Below are 18,745 nucleotides of genomic sequence, written 5' to 3'. Positions count from 1 at the left end.
CTGCTCCCATGTCGTGCTTGGAGGATGCTGTCAGTCTTCGGTAGAATCCGTTTTGATGCTCTTAGGACTTAAGCTTTATGCCTGAGGTGGTGCATATATTGGATATCCTGGCTCTAACTGGGTCCATGTTTTTCTCTTTGCAGTCATACACTCCACCTGCAAATGAATTCAAGATCAGTATGAAACTAGAAGCCCAGGACCCTAGGAACACCACCTCCACTTGCATTGCCACGGTGGTGGGTCTGACAGGCGCACGCCTCCGCCTGCGCCTCGATGGCAGCGATAACAAGAATGATTTCTGGCGGCTGGTGGACTCTGCTGAAATCCAGCCCATAGGAAACTGTGAGAAGAATGGAGGGATGCTGCAGCCTCCACTGGGTGAGCTGAAGTTCAGCTGTCCAGCAAGCACCTACATTATCTGTGGGGAAAACCCTACTTTCTTTTGTATTTCTGTGCTTGGGACAGAGACCCATGGACTGCCCCTGTCTACCACTGTGATGTAGACCAGCCCTGTTAGCTTGGGCTGTTAAACAGGTGTATCCCACACCAGGTCTGTATTTCCACGTGGACATCGTGGTATGGATAGGGAGATGCTTTAGAGCGTAGATGAAAGAGCTCTTTGCACCTAGGTGAGCTGCTTGCACTCTTTGCAGCTCAAGCTCAGGATTAGCACATGCTGACCACACTCTTATGCCTTCTGAAATTCTCCCTGTGTACCTCAAAGGGAAAACACATTTTCCATGCATTTGTGTGAAAGAATGCGAGCCACTCCATTTCCCAGAGGGCACACAAGCCATCGAGGGGCACCCCAAAGTCCTGGTGACCCAGGGGTGTGGGCAGTAGTGTTGAAGGCAGAGCGACCGTGATGGCCTTTCCTGGGTGATTGCCTGTATAAGCACAGAACGAATCCAGGTTCTTTTTTTCTGGGAGACACCTCACAGTCACACAGGCAGTGCTGGCACATAGCTCTAGCAATGGCTCGATCTCTGGCCGTTGCCCATTGCTTTAGGCTTTTGATCCTGCTTGCAAGTGCTGTCATCTCAAAGATGTGCTTGACATGAAACGGCGCCATCCGTCGGTGCTTTCCCCTGCGCTCGCCCTTCGAGCCGAGCACAGTACTGGTGTCTGGGTGGAGGTGCTTTGCTGGGGATCTGTAAAACTCGATGTAGAGAATAACCAGGAGAGCAATTAGGGCTGAGGCATCTGCTGTATCACTGCTAATCCTGACACTGTCATTTCAAAAGCATTTAAATTTTCATTCATGCTGCCTAAGTGTATTTGTGCCCAGGTGTCTTTGGGGCAATAGCAGGTTAGCTGGAGACCATCTGATGGGGAAACATAATGTCTGAAAAGGTTCCCAGTGATTTAAGTCCTGTCTCACGTGAAAGAATGCTTGCAATATTTCATCTGTTTATTTATTCAATTTTGCTTGGCTACAGCTTTATAAATAACCTGGACAGTTGAACACTTCTTCCAGTCTTGTCTTCAGTTAAAGACACATCTCTTTTTTTTTTTTGTTTGTTTTGTTTTGTTTTGACACTGGCCAAATGATGAGCTGATTTGCTGGTTCTTTCCTGATTAAGCAGCAAGATTAAACTGCTTTTGCATTCTGCTGCCCATTATTTTTGAAATGTCTTCATAAATCTCTCTCTCAATTAGCACATCCCCAAATAATATCAAGCCGATCTATAGTGATGCAAGAAACCTTCAATAGGATACCTTGAGTTAGGAATATTTTTATTCGTGGTTTTTCCTGGAGCACCGTTTGTGAGCTTTTGTGGAAGTACAGTCTAAATTGCAATGGGACACTTGGGACTGACCTTTCTGAAGAAGGAGGAAACATCAGCAGGTGCACGTTTTGGCACATCACAGCACGTGAAGCTGTGTGTATGCAAGTCTAATTATACCTTTTCCCTTCATAATTGTCACAGACAAAACCTGCTGCAGCTATTAACATTAAAGCTGCCATTTTTTATGTTACTTTCGTGCAGGCTGCTGTCCATTTGCAGCCATCTCTTTGAAACCTTGGTTCCAGGGTGCAGCTCACAGCTCTGGTGCGGCCTGCCCAGGAGGCGTGGGTACCTGTCCTAGGTGGCAGTGATGGGTTCCTCCTGTGCCTTGTCTGGGTTTTGCCAGCAGATGGCAATAAGTGTAATCGAGTTGCAGAGCAAAACTCATTTCTGACTGTGCCAGAGGAGAGGGTTCATACTCTGGAAGAAGTCTGTGTGCCCAGCTCTGGTCTGTATCGCCTGCTTAACCTTGGGCCAGACGAGAGTGGTTCTCTTGCACCCAGCATAAAGACAGGTAACAAATAGCGAGTTCTGCAGTTGTCCTTTCTGCCTGCAGAGTGCAAGGGCCCAGAAAACCCAGCCAGGATTTTCTGTGTTCCTTGTAGTATTTTCCATGTGTACACATCTGCTGCTGCTCCCCTTCTTTACATAGATAATTCACATAAAAAGTTATCTTTGCCCTCTGGGAGCTTAGCTCTCCCATCCCCTGAGGTTTGTGGCTAGCTTGTTTGGTTTCCAGGCAGCCCTGACAGAGTTGCAGGGCTGGCAGAGTGGCCTGTACTGAGCTGGTTGTGTTCTGGCATTTCAACCCTGGCAAAACTTTGCCATATTAATCATCATGGGATGCTCTCCGTCTAGGTCCAGTCCCAGGGTTACCTTCAAAACACCACAGATACAGAAAGTGCAATGCCATGTTCAGCTGAGCAGCAGAAATTGCCTGTACAGGAAGATGCACATTTGGCAGAGATGGTGTTTTGTGATATCTGGAGACTTTGTCGGTTGTGCAGTCATACTCAGTGCCATAGACTCAGAGCATGTGAATTTGCTTTTTTCTTCCCCTAAGCCCCTTCCTGTTATTTCTCTACTTTTTTTCACAGAAGGTTTTGAGCCAAAAACTGCCATCCTTTCCTGTAACAGTTAAATCTGTTTCCCAGCCAAGTCACAGCCTCTTTATTTCTTCAGGTTAGCTTGCCTCCAGCTCACTCTAAAAGGTGGAGGAGGCCACCCAGAAGCTGAGATTCCCTATTGAGGAAGAAATTTCATAGCCTGAGTGCGCACTTGCTGATTCATGTCTCCCCTGTAGTAGGATCACTGAAGCTGCCAGCACTAGCGCTGCAAAAAGTGCTCTGCCTGTATGGTCAATGTGCAGACTTTTGTTATGATAAGCAAATATTGCAGTCAAACATCCATTTCCAGATGTTTCTTTTCAACAACATAATGTTTTGCGTTCAGAGTGTCTGGAAAAGGTCAAACCTGACTCTCTAGCGTGAGGAGGAGGGTGGTGTGGGATCACAATGTGTGCCCGCTGCAAAGTTCCCGTCAGAGCAGGCATGTGCCACCGGATCCAGTGGCCCCCCCACAGCCTTAAAGTCTCCATCTCTGCTTCCTTCCCTGCAGGCTTTCGGCTGAATGCCTCCTCTTGGCCTATGTTCCTTCTGAAGACTCTGAATGGAGCAGAGATGGCTCCTGTCCGGATTTTTCACAAGGTATTTTACTGTACTGTTTGTGAAGACATCCTTTGGCATGTCCCCTTATTGCAGAGCACCAAAATCACAGCTGGTGTCTCGTGTGAGATCTGCTGATCCCAGAGGAGATGAACATTGCCCAGCTTTGCCACAGTGCTGCTTCTCTAAGACAGCATCCCATATCCTCTGCGGCTGTGTCGTAGCAGTGTCAGGATGCTAAGAAAGTGTCTTGGGCTTCAGCGCTTGGGCTTGAGAGATGTGCTTGTTTTTCACTTGGGCTGCAGGTGCTACTCAAAGTCAGGAATGCAATATGTGAAAGTCAGCACCTCTCTGAAACTTTTTAATGTACCAGAGCTTGTAAGGAGTGCAAATATTGCTGTGAGGCAACACTGCAAGTATGATTTCGTAGTTTGTATTCTCACGCCCTTAGTGAAGTCAGAGAGAGACAGAAACCAGTCTAGAGGCGTGTGCTGTGGTGTGGGATGGTTGGTGTGGCTTTAGTGTATCTCAAGTATAAAAGACTAGGAAGAGCAAGCCCCAGATAAGGATGGATGGCGGATCTCTCACATGTCTAGCAAAGCTGAAGGTGGGGGAAGAACGATGGAGAGAGACTGTCATATCTCAGGTTTTCCTGCTCTGAGATAACAAGGTGGGAGTATCCTATAGAGGCTCTTTGGAGCTTTATTTTCTGCCTGTGTTGCATGACAGAGTTGTCACGGTGCAGTGTTAACATAGCACTGTCTGGATGTGGTCCAGCAGCCAGGTGATGGCAGAGCAGTCAGTAGTGGACTTCGTTGCCTCTTGACTTAAAGGGCACATGGTTGCGTAGCTAGGCCAGCGTGTGCATACCTAATTGGGGTTCAAATCCAGCCCACTAGCTCCCTTCTTCATCTGCTCGTGGAGGTGAGTTTGCTGATGGAGGGGACAGCCCTGGTCTGGGGAGGCACAGGCATATCCTCTTTGAGCACATTTTCAACTTCTCCTTGTAGGAACCACCATCTCCATCCCAAAACTTCTTCAAGACAGGTATGAAGCTGGAGGCAGTGGACAGGAAGAACCCTCACTTCATCTGCCCGGCCACCATTGGGGAGGTGAGAGGTTCTGAGGTCCTCATAACATTTGATGGCTGGAGAGGTGCCTTCGATTACTGGTGCCGATATGATTCCCGGGACATCTTTCCCGTAGGCTGGTGCTCGCTGACTGGAGATAATCTGCAGCCCCCTGGAACAAAAGGTAAGGCCCACGTTGTTGCTTAGCTGTCTTCCTCCTCCACTCAGCTCTCAAACAGCAGCAAAACAGGCAGAGGCTAGCAGCAAGGACATCTGGGTGCCCTGTCTGGCTTTCTTATGCTGCTTCATGCGTGGTAAAGGTACAGATGATCATACCTATTAGCAGTGTAACAGCCTGGCGTGAAGGTGCTCCGGAACAGCCATCCGTAAAGATGGGCAGGAGGATGGCTCTCTGGAGGGATGGTGGTGCTGTACAGCATTGCTGAGGTCTGCTCCTCTTCAGGAATTTCCTTGGAGTCTTTCCTGCGTCTTTGGAACACACATTCCTAGGGACTTTTTCACAGGGGGACTGGGCTATTTGTGGATATAATAAGGGAATAATGAGAACTATTTAAGTTGCAGGACTGCGCCTGTTTGTACTTCTGACAGTTATCTTGCTCTGCCTTACACTGTGATCTCTACTGTGAACATGGAGAATGCAGGTCTGAATCAGGTTGTAGTTGCCTTGTTCCTAGAACCGTGGTTGTTGGTTAGGAGTGGTATTGGGGAACTTGCTGCCTTGCAAAGGTCCGAGCACTGGCTGTTGAGATTTTCAGATGTGTCTCTAGCTTGCTAGCATTGTAGTTGTGTTTAGAACCAGGGAAGCTGTCATTGTCCCCGTGCACATCCCTCTGGCATTTGCTGGCTGGCAAGTCTGGCACATGCCTGTCAATGAAATGAGAAGCAGGAGAGCAACCTCTCTACTGGAGGTGAGGAATTACTTAGGAAAGCCATTTCTCTGATGAGACTGTTCCTCTTGAAAATCCAGGGTCAGCTTGTGCTAACCTGTCAGGCTGGTGCTTTCCTGCTGTCCCTTGACGTGAGCCAGTTCTGTCTTCCGTGCTGCAAGGCTGGTGTTGGGGTGGATTGCCTTAGGTCGTCTCGCATGGCCTGTGTGCAAGCCAAGCTATGGGCTCCCCTCGAGTGGAGATGATTTCTGTTATGGTTGGGAACTGAAAGGCACTCTCACTGTTTATCTTGGATTTCTGCATTTGGCCTTGATATTCCCAGCCTCTCCCTTGCTTCCTGCTCTTTGTTTGCATCCTGCCCGCTGCCGCCCTGCGGGCTCCGCAGAGCTGCTGGGGACCTCCCGGCCGGTGGCTGACCTCTCCAGCGGTGCCCTGGAGTCAGGGGCTCTTGCCCAGCGTCTCCAAGGTGCTTCTCAGGTACTGTATGAGTGGCTAAAGATATGTTTGTGTTGGGTGGGAGCTTTCCTGGCAGTAAACTGGGGGTGGAAGGTTTCAGGAGCAAGGTGGAAGCCGCCTTCCCAGGAGAAGTGGGAACCTCCGTCTGACCCGCGGCACCCAGCGCAGGCAGCTCTGTTCCTCTCTAGCCTCCTTGTGCCAGGGGCTGAAGCTGAGAGCAAGCAGAGCATCCAGAAATAACAGCCCATCATGGGGGCAACACCGTGGTAACTTGGAGCCGTCTTGAGAAGCATTTGCTTCCCCCCTTGGCAGGCAGCAGTGACAGGCTCTTCCTCTCGCATCGGCTCCATCGGCAGCGACTCTGCAGTTCCCGCTCATGTACAAAAATAGCGAACCCCAAAAGTCACATCTCCCCCCTCCCAGGCAGAGGCAGCCCTTGCTCTCAGGCAGATTTCTGCTCTCTGTGCCGTGTTTGTCAAGTACTGGGGCAAGAGCAGGGATTGGCAGAGTTTGCATGAGCCATGCAAAAATACCGTGGAGTCGGGATCAGCCTTGTCTTTGTGGTATTTTACTTTCCTCTCTGTGGCTACCCCCTCCCTTTCCTGCCCCAGACTTTCCAATTTCCACTTTGTGGGATTAAACCAAAAGAAGGGAGAGCTGGGAACTTTCCTCTTCTGTAATTAAATTCCTCCCTTGTTCATTTACTCCTCAGCCCTGCTTTGGAGGAGGGTTGAGCACAGTCCTCCCAGGACCTGAGAGTGCTGCTGTTGGCAGGGTTGGAGGATGCTTCACCACAGAGGGATCCCCCTTTCCTTCAGCTCCAATAAAGCTTCCCTGTGTGCCAGCCTGGAGCCTGCAGGACCACGCGGTGGAGTCAGGCCGGTTCCCTTTCCTGGTGGGAATTCCCCTTAAATCAGGGAGACCCAGGGAGACATGCAGGAGGTCGATGCTAACCGTGGTTATACCAGGCTCTGCTCACATACTGGACTGACCATCTTGCCCTGAGCCGATGGGTACCGGCAGGGTGAGGTGCTTGGGGGAGCTGAGAAGTCCTGTGAAGAGTTAACTCCATCGAGACTGATGGCTTCCTGGGGCTGACCGAAAAGAGGCCTCGTGAAATGAGCTCATGTTCAAGGGAAGCAGAACTTCAAAGAGGCCAGGCATGTTTATTTAATGCTGGTAACTTAATTCAGCTCTAATCTGTCCCTTCTGCTAGTTGCCAGCAGAGGTGGAGGAGTGCGGGGCTTCTCCCAGGCACATCCCCTCTCCAGCTCTGGGGCCTCCCACTCCCACCAGTGTTTGCTTAGCTGGGGCGGCTGGGCAGGGTGCTGGTGGAGCTGGGGCCCAGCCAGCCACGCCGAGGGGAGCTTTCAGGAGGGCACGTGTTTGTGTGAAGGGAGGAAAGGGAGGTCAAACGGCGAGGAGGAACAGCTCTCTGCGTGCCAGGTTGGTAATTACATCGCTGTTAGGATGTGCTGTCTGTGCGGTGGCCTGCTGGGAGAGCTCCGCCGCGACCGGTGGTCAGATGGCTGCGGGCTCCCGGGCATCTCCTGGAGCTCCTCTCTCGATGCAGCACGGCTTGGAGCTGGGGGGTTCAGATAAACACGCGCCGCAGGGGAAACGTAGCTCTGGAGGTGCCTACGCACACGGTCGGTCCTGATCCTCTCTGCTCTGCGTCAGCCTGCGGGCTGGGGTTGGAGGTCGGCTCTGCTGGGCTTACAGAGCAAGGCGAAATGTGGCAGAGCTCGTCCTGTGCATCCTCAGCTTCTCCACGCCAGCTTGGCAGCAGTCGGGGAAGGCAGGTCCCCATGACTGTCCCAAAGGGAGGGGGGGTTTCTGTGGGTGTGCAGCAAGCTTCCTCCAGCTTCCCACCCATGCCAGCGGGGCACTCCCGGGGTTGTCTCTTGGCCAGGAATCCCTACTCCACTCCTACCATGTAGCGTACAGCATCTTATATGTCTTTTCATGCCTCTTACACATGTGCTCTTTTACCCTTAAACACATATCCTGGGCTTTTAGGAATATAAGGTGAGGTGGACTTCCTGTTAAACTAAGTGCTGGATGGCAGCTTTGAGCTCTGCTGGAAGGGCAGACTGTGTTAATGATAGTTTCTGTAGTTACCTTGCACAGGAGGTGCTCATGACTTGTGGGTTCACTTCAGAGCTTTAGAAATTAGCTTTTTTTGACTGTTTCCAGAAGAGCTGTTTGCATGTCCGTTCTTACTGAGTCAAGCAGTCATCCTAGAGAAATATTGATTGAGAAATATTTATCTATCACAGCGCATACATATAAAACAGCTGAATTAAGGTTGTGTGGGCCATCAAACCCAAACTTACTACAAAGATTTTGGACTTCCCTGTTGCATGGTGGGGTCAGAGTTTCAGAATTAGGGCAAAACAGAGGAGAATGGTGTTTCCCCTTCTTTAGATATTGCAGCACACAAAAGCGAGGCCAGAATACACTGTGTGTGCATTACTAATGACGTGGATTTTTTCAACAGAAGACCCTGAAGGTGTGTTGGGTAGGGAAGGAATTATCCACATCTGCCAGGCCTGTGTGCTTTTCCGTTTGAGTTATGTAGTGACTCAACTGACATTGTAGTAGATACAGTGCAGGAGTTAGTTGATATTTCTCAAGCAGAGAGCTTCAAGGTTTAGATTAAGTTGTGACGCACATAAGGAACGTACGAGTCTGCACTGTAGCAATGTTAGGCAGAAATGTAAATTGGGAGGAAAGCAGAGATTGAAGGAGTAAAATACGTAGGTCAGCTGTTGTGGGTTAGCCCCGGTAGGCAGCTGAGCCCCCCTCAGCCACTCACTCACCCCCTCCCCGGTGGGACAGGGGAAGAGGTGCAGAAACTCGTGGGTTGAGATACAGACAGTTTAATAGGTAAAGCAAAAGCCGCACATGCAAGGCAAAGCCAGGCATTCATTCACGGCTTCCCATCGGCAGGCAGGTGTTCAGCCATCTCCAGGAAAGCAGGGCTCCGTCATGTGTAACGGTGACTTGGGAAGACAAACGCCATCACTCTGATTGTCCCCCCTTCCTCCTTCTTTCCCCAGCTTTATGTGCTGAGCACGGCGTCATATGGTATGGAATATCCCTTTGGTCAGTTGGGCTCAGCTGTCCCGGCTGTGTCCCTCCCAACTTCTTGTGCACCCCCAGCCTCCTCGTTGGCGGGGTGGGGTGAGAAACAGAGAAGACCTTGACACTGTGCAAGCCCGGCTCAGCAATAGCTGAAACATGCGTGTGTTATCATCAACACTGTTTTGGTCACAAATCCAAAACACAGCACTATATGAGCTATTATTAAATAAAGTTAACTCTAGCCCAGCCAAAACCAGGGCAGTACTTCGGAAAAACTTTTTGCATGCATTTTACTTTTTCTAAACTTCCTGCTCCTTGGGGAGTCTGTGGGCAACTCAAGCTTTCATGGCTCTTAAACAGGACAGAAACAATCCTGCTCTCAGGGTACTGACATAAGTGGAGCGCGGATTTGGAAAGCTGCTTTGGAGGGTCCCTCTCCATTATAAGCAGTACAGAAAATCAATATTTAGGATCGACCTAAAGAATGAGGATTGTTGCTTAGTTACTTTAAATCATGTCTGGGGAGAAAGAGAGTGAGAGATGCACACACAAATGGAGGTGCTGCTGCTAAGGTTCAGGGCAAAACAGCTTGAAGAGGGAAATACGAGACTGTGATAAAAATCACTGAGAAGAAAAAGATAAGAGACTGGTTAATGATTGTAGTTTCCGGGGCCACCTGCCCTCAGCAGGGAGGTGGGATGAGGGAAATCCCCCTCAGCCAAGGCATGGTCTTGTAGAGAGGAGTGTGTCTGCTTCTGTTACCCATGGGAAATTTGGGGTTTCACAACCGATCACAGACTAGAGGAAAGTTCAGTTCTTTGTAGTCAGGGAAACACACTGGAAGAGGATCCATGAGAAGTTACTTTCCTTTCTGAAGTGGTTTGTGGGATGGAGAGCTGTAAGCCCCTGGGGGAAGAGAAACCAAACCGGGGTCTTCTCAGGTACCTCTGCGAGGAGGCTTCCAGCTCTGAGCTCTTCACCCGAGGAGGTGATGCACTGAAGAGTCTATCTACACCAGGCAAACAGACACAGGTGGGGAAAAAGGGACTGAGCAGACCAGATCAGGGCTTTCTGCCTATACATGCTGATTGTGGGCATGATTGAATGAATTGATTGAATCTGAGATTTTCTGCAAGATCTGGGTCTTTACACAAGAAAGCATGTAGAACTCTTCTATTTAAACATTAGCTTTAAATTTCAAAGAAATGCGTGCATTTTTCTGGAGTTTATGCTACAGTATCAGGAACTTTAGCTGTGATTTGCCTCAAAATGTGTGAGACGTTTACAAGACCCCCCAGGAGCCCTTCTTACAGCTGAGCGCTGGTGGCTCTGTGCGTGATCCCAACAGTAGTGCTGCTGGAAGATGCTGTGGCAGGGACAGTCTTCCCTGGCCTCTTGAAAAGCAGATCATTTTCCAGGTCCTGAGAAATCCAGATTTAATCCATACCTGCACAAGGACCTTCCCCCCACACACATGCGTACACACACCTATTCCACTGTAATAGCGTCCCTTAAGTCTGCTCGACCATGTTTAGTACATCACTGTTGGAGGGCAGCGAAATAGTGTAACCTTAAAAACAAGGATGCAGGGACGCATGCAGCCCGCAGCAACCTGCCCACAGTCACAAGTATAGCCGTCAAAGTCTGTAACTCAGAAGGTCCTTGCACCATTCCTCCATTTGGGCTATGCCTCCGGCTGATGCCGAGTTCCTCTGGAGTTCCCTGCTGGGTTCGTTACACTCTTTTCCACCCTTCTGGATGCTCCATGACAGAGAGAGGGGTGACGCAGTGCTGGGCAGCAGTGAAAGCGTTAAGGCTGGGCGGGTAGAGCTGGAAGCAGCTCCAGCGCTGGAATTTGGAGGAGTGGAGTTGCTGCCTTGGCACCAGCCCAGCTGGCGGAGAGGCCCCGCACCCAGCCGGGTAGGGGAGAGCTAATGCGGAGCACGTCCTCCCGGCCGCCGTGCCAAGGCTGATGGGGAGCTGCAGCGAGGGCACTGGAGGCCCTGGTGCTCAGCGCGGTTAAACAGCAGGCACTTGCCTTGACTGCCTTCGCCCGGGTCTGCTGCGAACTGTCAGCACGCTGCTCCCTCTCCCTGGGCTTGGCTGCCTTGAGAGGGCTTCCCTCTGCTTGCAAAGCAAGCAAAAGTTAATAGTTTTAGATAGTTACCATGGGGATATGTTGAAGTGGAGCTCACATCCACTCCTGGACTTGCCATCTGTTGCATGCGTTACACAGCCCGCCCATATTGCCGAAGAGACCAGAGCGTGCCGGCAGGGCCTGGCCTGCCCTTGCCTGGGTGCTGCGCCAGGAGCGATAGCTCCAGGAGGTAACAGAGAGGCACAAAATGGTGACCCTGGATAGAAAGTTCATGAAGTTCTTCATCTCTCGCCACCGTTGCTGCTATGTGATTTATTGGTTAACTGCTTGGTGTCCTCAAATGAAGATGATGATCAGATGCTAGATTTTCTGCGCATGGGCAAAGGTAATGTGTATTTTATGACTTTATTTTTGATGTTGCTTGGTTTCTCTTCCTCCTTCGAGGTGAGAACATGGCGGTGGGTGAAGGATCCTCATCAGGAGTAGCTGGCAGGGTAACACTCAGGTGAGCTCCTGTGCTTTACTGCTTGGAGGAGATGAAAGAATATTAATTACTGTCCCTTGAGGACTGAGCTGGGATTTGGAGCTCACACATCAAAATGGGTGGCGTTTGTTTGTGTTGGGGTGGCTGGATTTGGGACCACACAGGTAGAGCTTATGTACTGATGGTGGGAGAAGGTTACACAAAGAAGTTCAGCATTTTCTCTTTTATCCGTGAGTCTAATGCACGTGCAGCCATGGTACCTGGGTGTTGCTGCCTTTGAGACCGCTATCGGAAGATACCAAGAAAAAGCTCTTGAGCTGCTTGGAGCACAGAGCCAAGGCGCTTAGCAGTAATCCTGGCTTGGCTCGGATGTGTGTCCTGGAATACGCATTGGCTTTGGAGGTCTAGGGGCTTGGACGAAAGCAGCCCAGCACTGCAGGAGGGTGTGCTGCTCCCCCAACCCTCTTTGGATGCTGACAGTGCCTGCGGCTCAGCAAACACCAAATCTGTGGCTCAGTGGGAGCGGTGAATCTGGCATGTCAGAGACCTGATGTTACTGTGTGATGTCTTGGGGCTGGGAAGAGCCTCTGGGAAGAGGAGCTGACCTGGGAAAGGCAGAATTTCCACCGTCCCTGAGTCTGTCCTTAATATCAGTGTCTAGGCCTTCCTCCCAACTTGACTTTTCTTCACGTGTTTTATTCTAAAATATTTCATAACCCAGAGAGGCCAGGTTGTATTCAGGATGTTTCCTTCCCTTTTCTATCCTGCTTCCTGGCCCAAAACAGGGTTTCAAAATCTCAGGGTGTTATTGAGTCTTGGCAGGACGTTTCTACAGGAGCCTCGCTGTTGAAACCTTCCTCTCTTTGGGTGAACAGTGCTGGGGTCACTGCTCCATTTCTGCAAGATCTCTGACCAGTAACAATGCTTCTGCTAATGGGACATGGTGCAGGGCTGTGCTTGTGTAGGCTGAAGGTCTGAGTGCTTTCAGGATGCAGTTGGACAAACTCAAGGAAGAGCAGCGGTCCAGGGCTTTTATTTCTGGAGGTCTGAAAGTGTCTGACTCAGGATGTCCTGAGCTGCTGGTTACAAGCAGGGCTGGTGTCTCTGCCTAACTGTCCTCTGCTGCCAGGTTTGGAAGCAGAGTTAAATAAGCTTAAAGTATGCCTAGTGTAACAGTTTGTATATCTTTCGGAGAGCCACAGGGAGAGCACAGTTTCCCATCTAGATCAAGTGTTTTAAACACTTAGTATTAAGAAACTTCGCATCGAGGATTTAGGGCTCCATGCCTAGTTGCTGCCTGTCACCAGCACACATATGCCAGCCATTGGTGACAGGAGCTTGGTCCCTTGTAGGGATGCCGCTTCTGATGTGGGCAAGTGCCGAAGCAACCAGAATGATCGACCAGACTCTTCTCACAAAGGTCTGTAAAGGCTGCGCACAGTTAATGGGATGGTTGTGATGGGAGCAGCGTATATGCATATGGGAGAAATGGGCCCATTTTGGTGGGATTTTTCACAGTGACTCTATGGGAGCAATAATATTACATCATCTTCTTGTGACCTGCTGGGTAGTTTCTTCATTTTTTTTGTTGCCTCCACATTTTTTGGAGAGGGGAAGTAAATGCTGTTGAGTCCAGCTCTGACCCTGGCTTTGGCGAACAGGTGTATGTTGCCACAGCATGCATTTTTATTCAGTCTAGGAACTTTGTACTGAACATACAGCCCGACTTGTTATGAAGATTGGACCTTTTGCGGCTTGTCACAGTTCTCCTCTTGATCTTCGGTATTTTTATAGCTTCTGAACAGCTTTAAAAAAGAACAAAAGGTGAAATAAACCGCACCCACCTAGCAGTCTCCTTGTTCTTTGTGCACTGATACGTTGAAGGTGTTCTGCTAATATTTAACCAGGAAGCCAAAGCTAAAAAAAGAGCTTCAGAGAAGATCAGAACAAGCAGAAACTCCAGGAACAGTCCTGAATAGCCTGAATACGGCAAGAGTACAGAACCATTCTCAACATGGGGTTTTGGAACCCCGCTGGTAATTAACTCTCAGGGGCAGAAGACGTGATCAGTCAGTAGATTGACTGTGGTGGCCTCTCATGCCACATATTTTCACTGAATGTGTGTCCTTGAGCTAGCTGGATATAAATAGCAGTATAGCCATGCCATTGCAAACTTCCCGCGGGCTGTAAATCTATGAAGAAACTAGTGACCTCTGTCCTGCTGCAGCTGTAGTTCAGGTTGGTTTGGGCATGCTTGCACAAGCTGAAGTCTTACCTAGTCTGCAGGTTGGTTGCTTCCTGAGACCATGGCTCCGGGATTTTCTTGTGGACTGCTATGTGCACCAGATATGTGTCAGTCATCCCTGGTGCTTTTGGCAGCCCTCTATGGGCACATGCTCTGCTGATGGCCTCTCCTGAAGCACTAAGCCTGGAAGAGCTGCAGTACGATGGTTTTCCTGAGGTGTGGAAATGAGTTTGTTTATGTTGTCGGTGTCTGTGTCAGGACCAAAGGTGCCAGTTCTGCTCAGGTACAATCTACTGAACAGCTCCAGGGGGTCACAGGTGGGCTCTGGCAGTTGCTGCTGGAGTACTCAACACGTGTCCATGGACACTGTCATGCAGGAGATGATCTCAGCCTGGCTTTGGGGTAATCAAATTAAGCTTGAGTATTGAAGTTCAGATTTTTACTTGATTTTGTTCTGACTTTGCCAATAAATATTGGCGTTGCCATGTCTCTTGGCGCTCCCTGATTGCCCCTGTATGTCTTCTTTCACCCGCTAGTGCATCCACTCAGTCAGGAGCTTGAGTTTCAACTCTGCTGATGCGTTTCTCATGCTGGAGCTGCCCAGCTCAGTTCTCGTCTCCTTTTTGTAGTTCAGAATTTATCTGTTTTAATTCCATAGCTGCTTCACAGCTGATTAAAACAACACGCTGTTAAAACAGCTTTATTTTTGCAGTGGACTGGAGAAGATGAGACTAATAGGGGGATCACAGCAAGCAAGAACCCAGGTTATGTTGCAGCCGGTTTATTTGGAATACGAGGTAGTGGGATGGGGACAGGAGGAAAACCGCTGTGGGATGTGAAGAGAGTGATTATAGACAAATTTGGCATTTGCTTGTCCTCCGCGTTTGAACCATATGCCCTGGTAGGCTCATTGCAGCTCCTTGTTGTCCGACCTGGTAGCTGGGCTAGGAGGAGGAGCTGTGCTCCAGACAGGCTGGGGGAGCTGGTAGCCCCTGTGCTCTTGGCTGCACCTGCAAAGGAGCATCTAACTGGCTTTGCAGAGCTGGACCCAGAGTTAAGTTGTCTGAGCACTGGAGAAATGAAAAAACGATGCTGGCACAAAGAGTGCAAGCCAAGGCCACCAGCTTTGTAAAAATGGGCTGCAAAGATTGCTGGACACTGGCTCATACAAGCGAGTATTTCTCTAAGGGTGATGAGGATACTCTGCATAGAATAAATAACAGCACTGTTGCAGTATAGGCTGAAAGTCTGTTGAGGGCTTCCTGTGCAATCCAGATCTGCACACTAAATCCCTCGAACCAGCCCCACTGTCCAAAACTGCCATTTTTCTCTACGGTGTAAGTGCCTGTGCCAGGTCTGTTCCCAGCATGGTCTTTCTGCTCCTTTGCTTTGCCTTCTGGGAGCTGGAAGAGGGGATGGCAGGGAAAATGGGGGGCTGAAGAAGCAGGAATGTGCTGCTCCTCCAAGCTCCAGCCGTATAATTGGCAGGGTGAGACGTTTATGGCTGGTTGTGCAGATGTTCCACGGCAAACGTGCTGAGAGATGAGGGGCTTATGAGCTGCTATTCAGGGAGAAGCTTGCTTGGCTGCTCCAGTGGTGGCAGGCATGGTGCCGTTTTCCCTTATCCAAATGCCAGCCTTTGCAGTATTTTATAGAAAAGATGCATAACTCAGTTTACCCGTTCATTTTGTAATGCTACCCAGTGGATACAAAGTAGTTAATTCCTTTCCTGTATGGGGGAGAAATTAAGATCTGGGTTTTGGGACTAAGTAAATCTGTGTGCTCAGCACTAAACTGAAAATGACTTTTGCTGAGGACAACAATTTGGGCATCCTTGCTCTTCACTGCACTGTCACTGTCTTTGTCTCTGATCATGAGCCAGTCACTTATCTCTGTTTATTTTGCCATCAGCAGAATGGGGACTGTGCTGACCCCGCGGGCATTTTGATGAATAAGTCTATTGTGTTGCACATCCGTAACACTTGTTGTGCCGGGTCTCTAAGCACTTTCCCCCTGCATTGAGGAATATCTGCACACGTATGTTTATACTCTAAAAAGCGTCAATAACTGCTAAGTAATAGTAAGAGTTACTGTCTCTGAAGTGATGCTGGAAACTGGTTAAAAACATTAAAAGATATTTTACATTGTATGCTAAGCAAAAGAGCCAAAGCAGTGTGAAGGAACTCTTAAAAATGCTCAATCGGATCAAAGAGTTTTCTTAATAGGATCAGTGAAGGGCAGACTCAGGATGGCTCTTGGCATGCAGCGGGGCAAGGCAGAGCTTAGCCCTGGCTGAAGATATCCCCGGAAAGGCTGGAACTCTGTGGAAACGAGAATCCAGGGATCGGCTGCAGGTTTGGGGGCTTTCTGCTTGATTTTTAACCAATGTAATGAGGATTTCTATTCAGTTGGTTTCTACCGTGATGTCCAACATCCTGATCTCTCATTTTTCCAAAGTGGAATCTTTTTCCCTGGCTCTTTCTGGCCACTGCTGTGCTTTGAGCTGATGTTCTTGTGCAGTGAACGTTACAGGCCAAGTTCTCCCTCCTGAAGGAGCACCAGGCAGCTCAGAGCCCATCATTTTGCATCTGAAGGTAGGAGTGGTTTTCTCCACACTCATTGCTTTATATTTATCGGTGTGATGGTCACCTGCTGTTTTCTTGCCCTGAAACTCAGTCTCCTAGCTTCTCTCTGGAGCTGCTCATGGGCTGCCACCATCCTGTCTGCCCTGGGAAGTGTGAATCATTAGAAAACTTTCTCACCACGCTTATCCCCCCACCAGGTCACTCATGAATATGTTGAGCAGTGCACATCCCAGTGTGGATCCCTGTGTCCTCCACACAGATCTCTGTCTTCCACAAGAATGACTGTTTGCCCCTACCTTTTCTAACCCTTGATGTATCCCTATAGAAACCTTTCCTCTTATCCCATGACTCTGTAGTTTTTATAAACGCCTTTTGTGAGGATCTCCAAGGCTTTGTGGAAAGGCAGGTAGGCTGTGTCACATCCGTCCACGTGGTCACTGACCAGTCCAGGCCCATCTGGGTTCACAAGGCTGGGTTTCTGTTATAGAAGTTGTATTGACACTGCCCGAGTAGGTCAGATTCCTCTTGGGGGCCGTGTTATTGGATAAAGCCTCAGTTTTGTTTCGGAAAATGTTTTTGTCAGATGCACTTTGTGCTTGGGTAAAATTAGCTACTTGGGTTTAGCAAATGACTGGGTGAATGGGGCGGACGGTGATGCACAGAAGGGCAGCCTTGGTGATGGAGAGGTCTCTTTGGGTTGTGAGTTCTGAGTTTTGATTCATGTAAGCAGACCCTGCAGGTCCAGAAGAGGGTTTTTCTGGTCTTCAGCTCCAGTAGCACCGACTGCAGTCTTCAGTTGTTCTTTTTCACATCTCCGTATGTGGTTATAATTAGAGGTAGGACACTTGGGATGTTTTGCAATACTGTTATTGGTCTGGCACTTCAGGCAAGTCACTAAACCTCCGGCTGTCAGTGTGCTGCCCAGCATCTCTGAGATGTGTTGCAAGGTGCAGTGAACACCTGGGAAGGTTTTTAAGATCCCTGGCTGTGCTGCCTTCAGAAAGTGCTGAGTGTAATTACCGGTATGGTTTAGGGCACACAGGAATGCTGCCTTGAGAGCTGTAAATGTAAGACTTGTGCAAAAAGCAAATAGAAGTTGCTGGTATCACTGTGACTCTTGAGAGACTTTTTTTTTTAGTTGTTTTATTTTTGTAAATAAAACAACCATAAAAATGCCACAGCTTGTGCCAGTGGGATGTCGTGGCATCTGCAGTGCACAGAGCTCATCCAAGCGCATGCAAACAATCAAAATAAGAAAATTGCTGCTCTAGACTGTGCAGATTTCTAAGCCTTTAAGAAATGGGACACTCATGATGAATGTTCAGAGCCTTTCTCAGGTTCAACAAATGCGTAAGGCATTGCTTTAGTTTTAAGTAACCGCTCTTCCTCATGTGCCTATGGATGTCCTGTGCAAAAACAGACATTAAAATGCAACCCAATCGTCAGGATGAGCAGGATGGAGACAGTTTTAGGGACCATGGGTTTGCATTTTTGTGCGTGCTGCCGTGTAACCACTGGCCAGTGAGGTCTGGGAGGGGATCAGTGAATGAAGCACCTCATGGCTTCCAGCGAAGGCAACAGCAAGTTTCGGTAGTCAAAAGCTGAAACTAGACAAATCTTGTGTAAAAAGAAAATGCATCTTTGGGAGTTAAGATAACTGATCATGAGAACATCTAGAACATGCCAAATCATGCAGCGCTTGAATCCTCTTGCTGTATTATTGTATTAGATATATCCTCTGATCTCTCGGCCTTAGCTCAAGCAGATTTTTTAGGCTGGAGAGCAGGAATCCCTGCAGGAAATACTGAATTATCAGAATAATTGTATTCTGACTTTTAAATTCCAAGATTTGGAGGATTGTTCTTAATCCCTGTCCTTACAAGGAGCCCATGTCTCCCACTCATGCTCTGATCTTTTCTCCTGTGTTATGTCTGCCTAGCCTGCAGGACATACCAAGTCTTGAGCCTTCCCAGAGCCCGTATTTATGACCCAGTCATGCTCGTGGTGGCCAGTGATGAAGGTCTCTGCTTTGAGAAGAATCACAGAGGTTTGAAGCTTTCACTTCTTACTCTCAGACAGGCACTGAGCTCTGGTTCCTGTCTAGCTCCAGCCTTCAGGATGTCTAGGTTTGAACTGCTGCATCCAGGGAAGGATTCAGCCAGATCTCAACAAGATTTCTGTTCTCTGGCAAATTTGCTTATCTTGAATGAGTCTCTCTAACCCACCTCTCTGAGTCATGCTTCTGACCGTGCAGTGCTGAAGATGGGGCAGCTGGAGCACCAAAGAACCACTGGACGGGTGGCCTACAGGGCATTCTTCATAGGTGCTTTAAAATGGATATGAATGGTGTGTTCAGTC

General features: G+C 49.1%; 1 protein-coding gene across 1 annotated transcript in view; it reads left to right on the top strand.

The window, feature by feature from the left end:
- SCMH1 (Scm polycomb group protein homolog 1) overlaps positions 1-18,745 on the top strand; it is a 74,026-nt gene that overhangs the window by 30,028 nt on the left and 25,253 nt on the right. The window contains exons 6-8 of the mRNA XM_050909945.1: positions 144-378; positions 3,408-3,496; positions 4,465-4,708. Of these exons, the coding sequence (XP_050765902.1) occupies positions 144-378; positions 3,408-3,496; positions 4,465-4,708 (568 nt within the window). The remainder of the gene's footprint in view (positions 1-143; positions 379-3,407; positions 3,497-4,464; positions 4,709-18,745) is intronic.

Source organism: Gymnogyps californianus, chromosome 22 (assembly GCF_018139145.2).
Source record: "Gymnogyps californianus isolate 813 chromosome 22, ASM1813914v2, whole genome shotgun sequence".
Lineage (NCBI taxonomy): Eukaryota > Metazoa > Chordata > Aves > Accipitriformes > Cathartidae > Gymnogyps > Gymnogyps californianus.
This window is presented reverse-complemented; position numbering and strand designations above follow the sequence as displayed.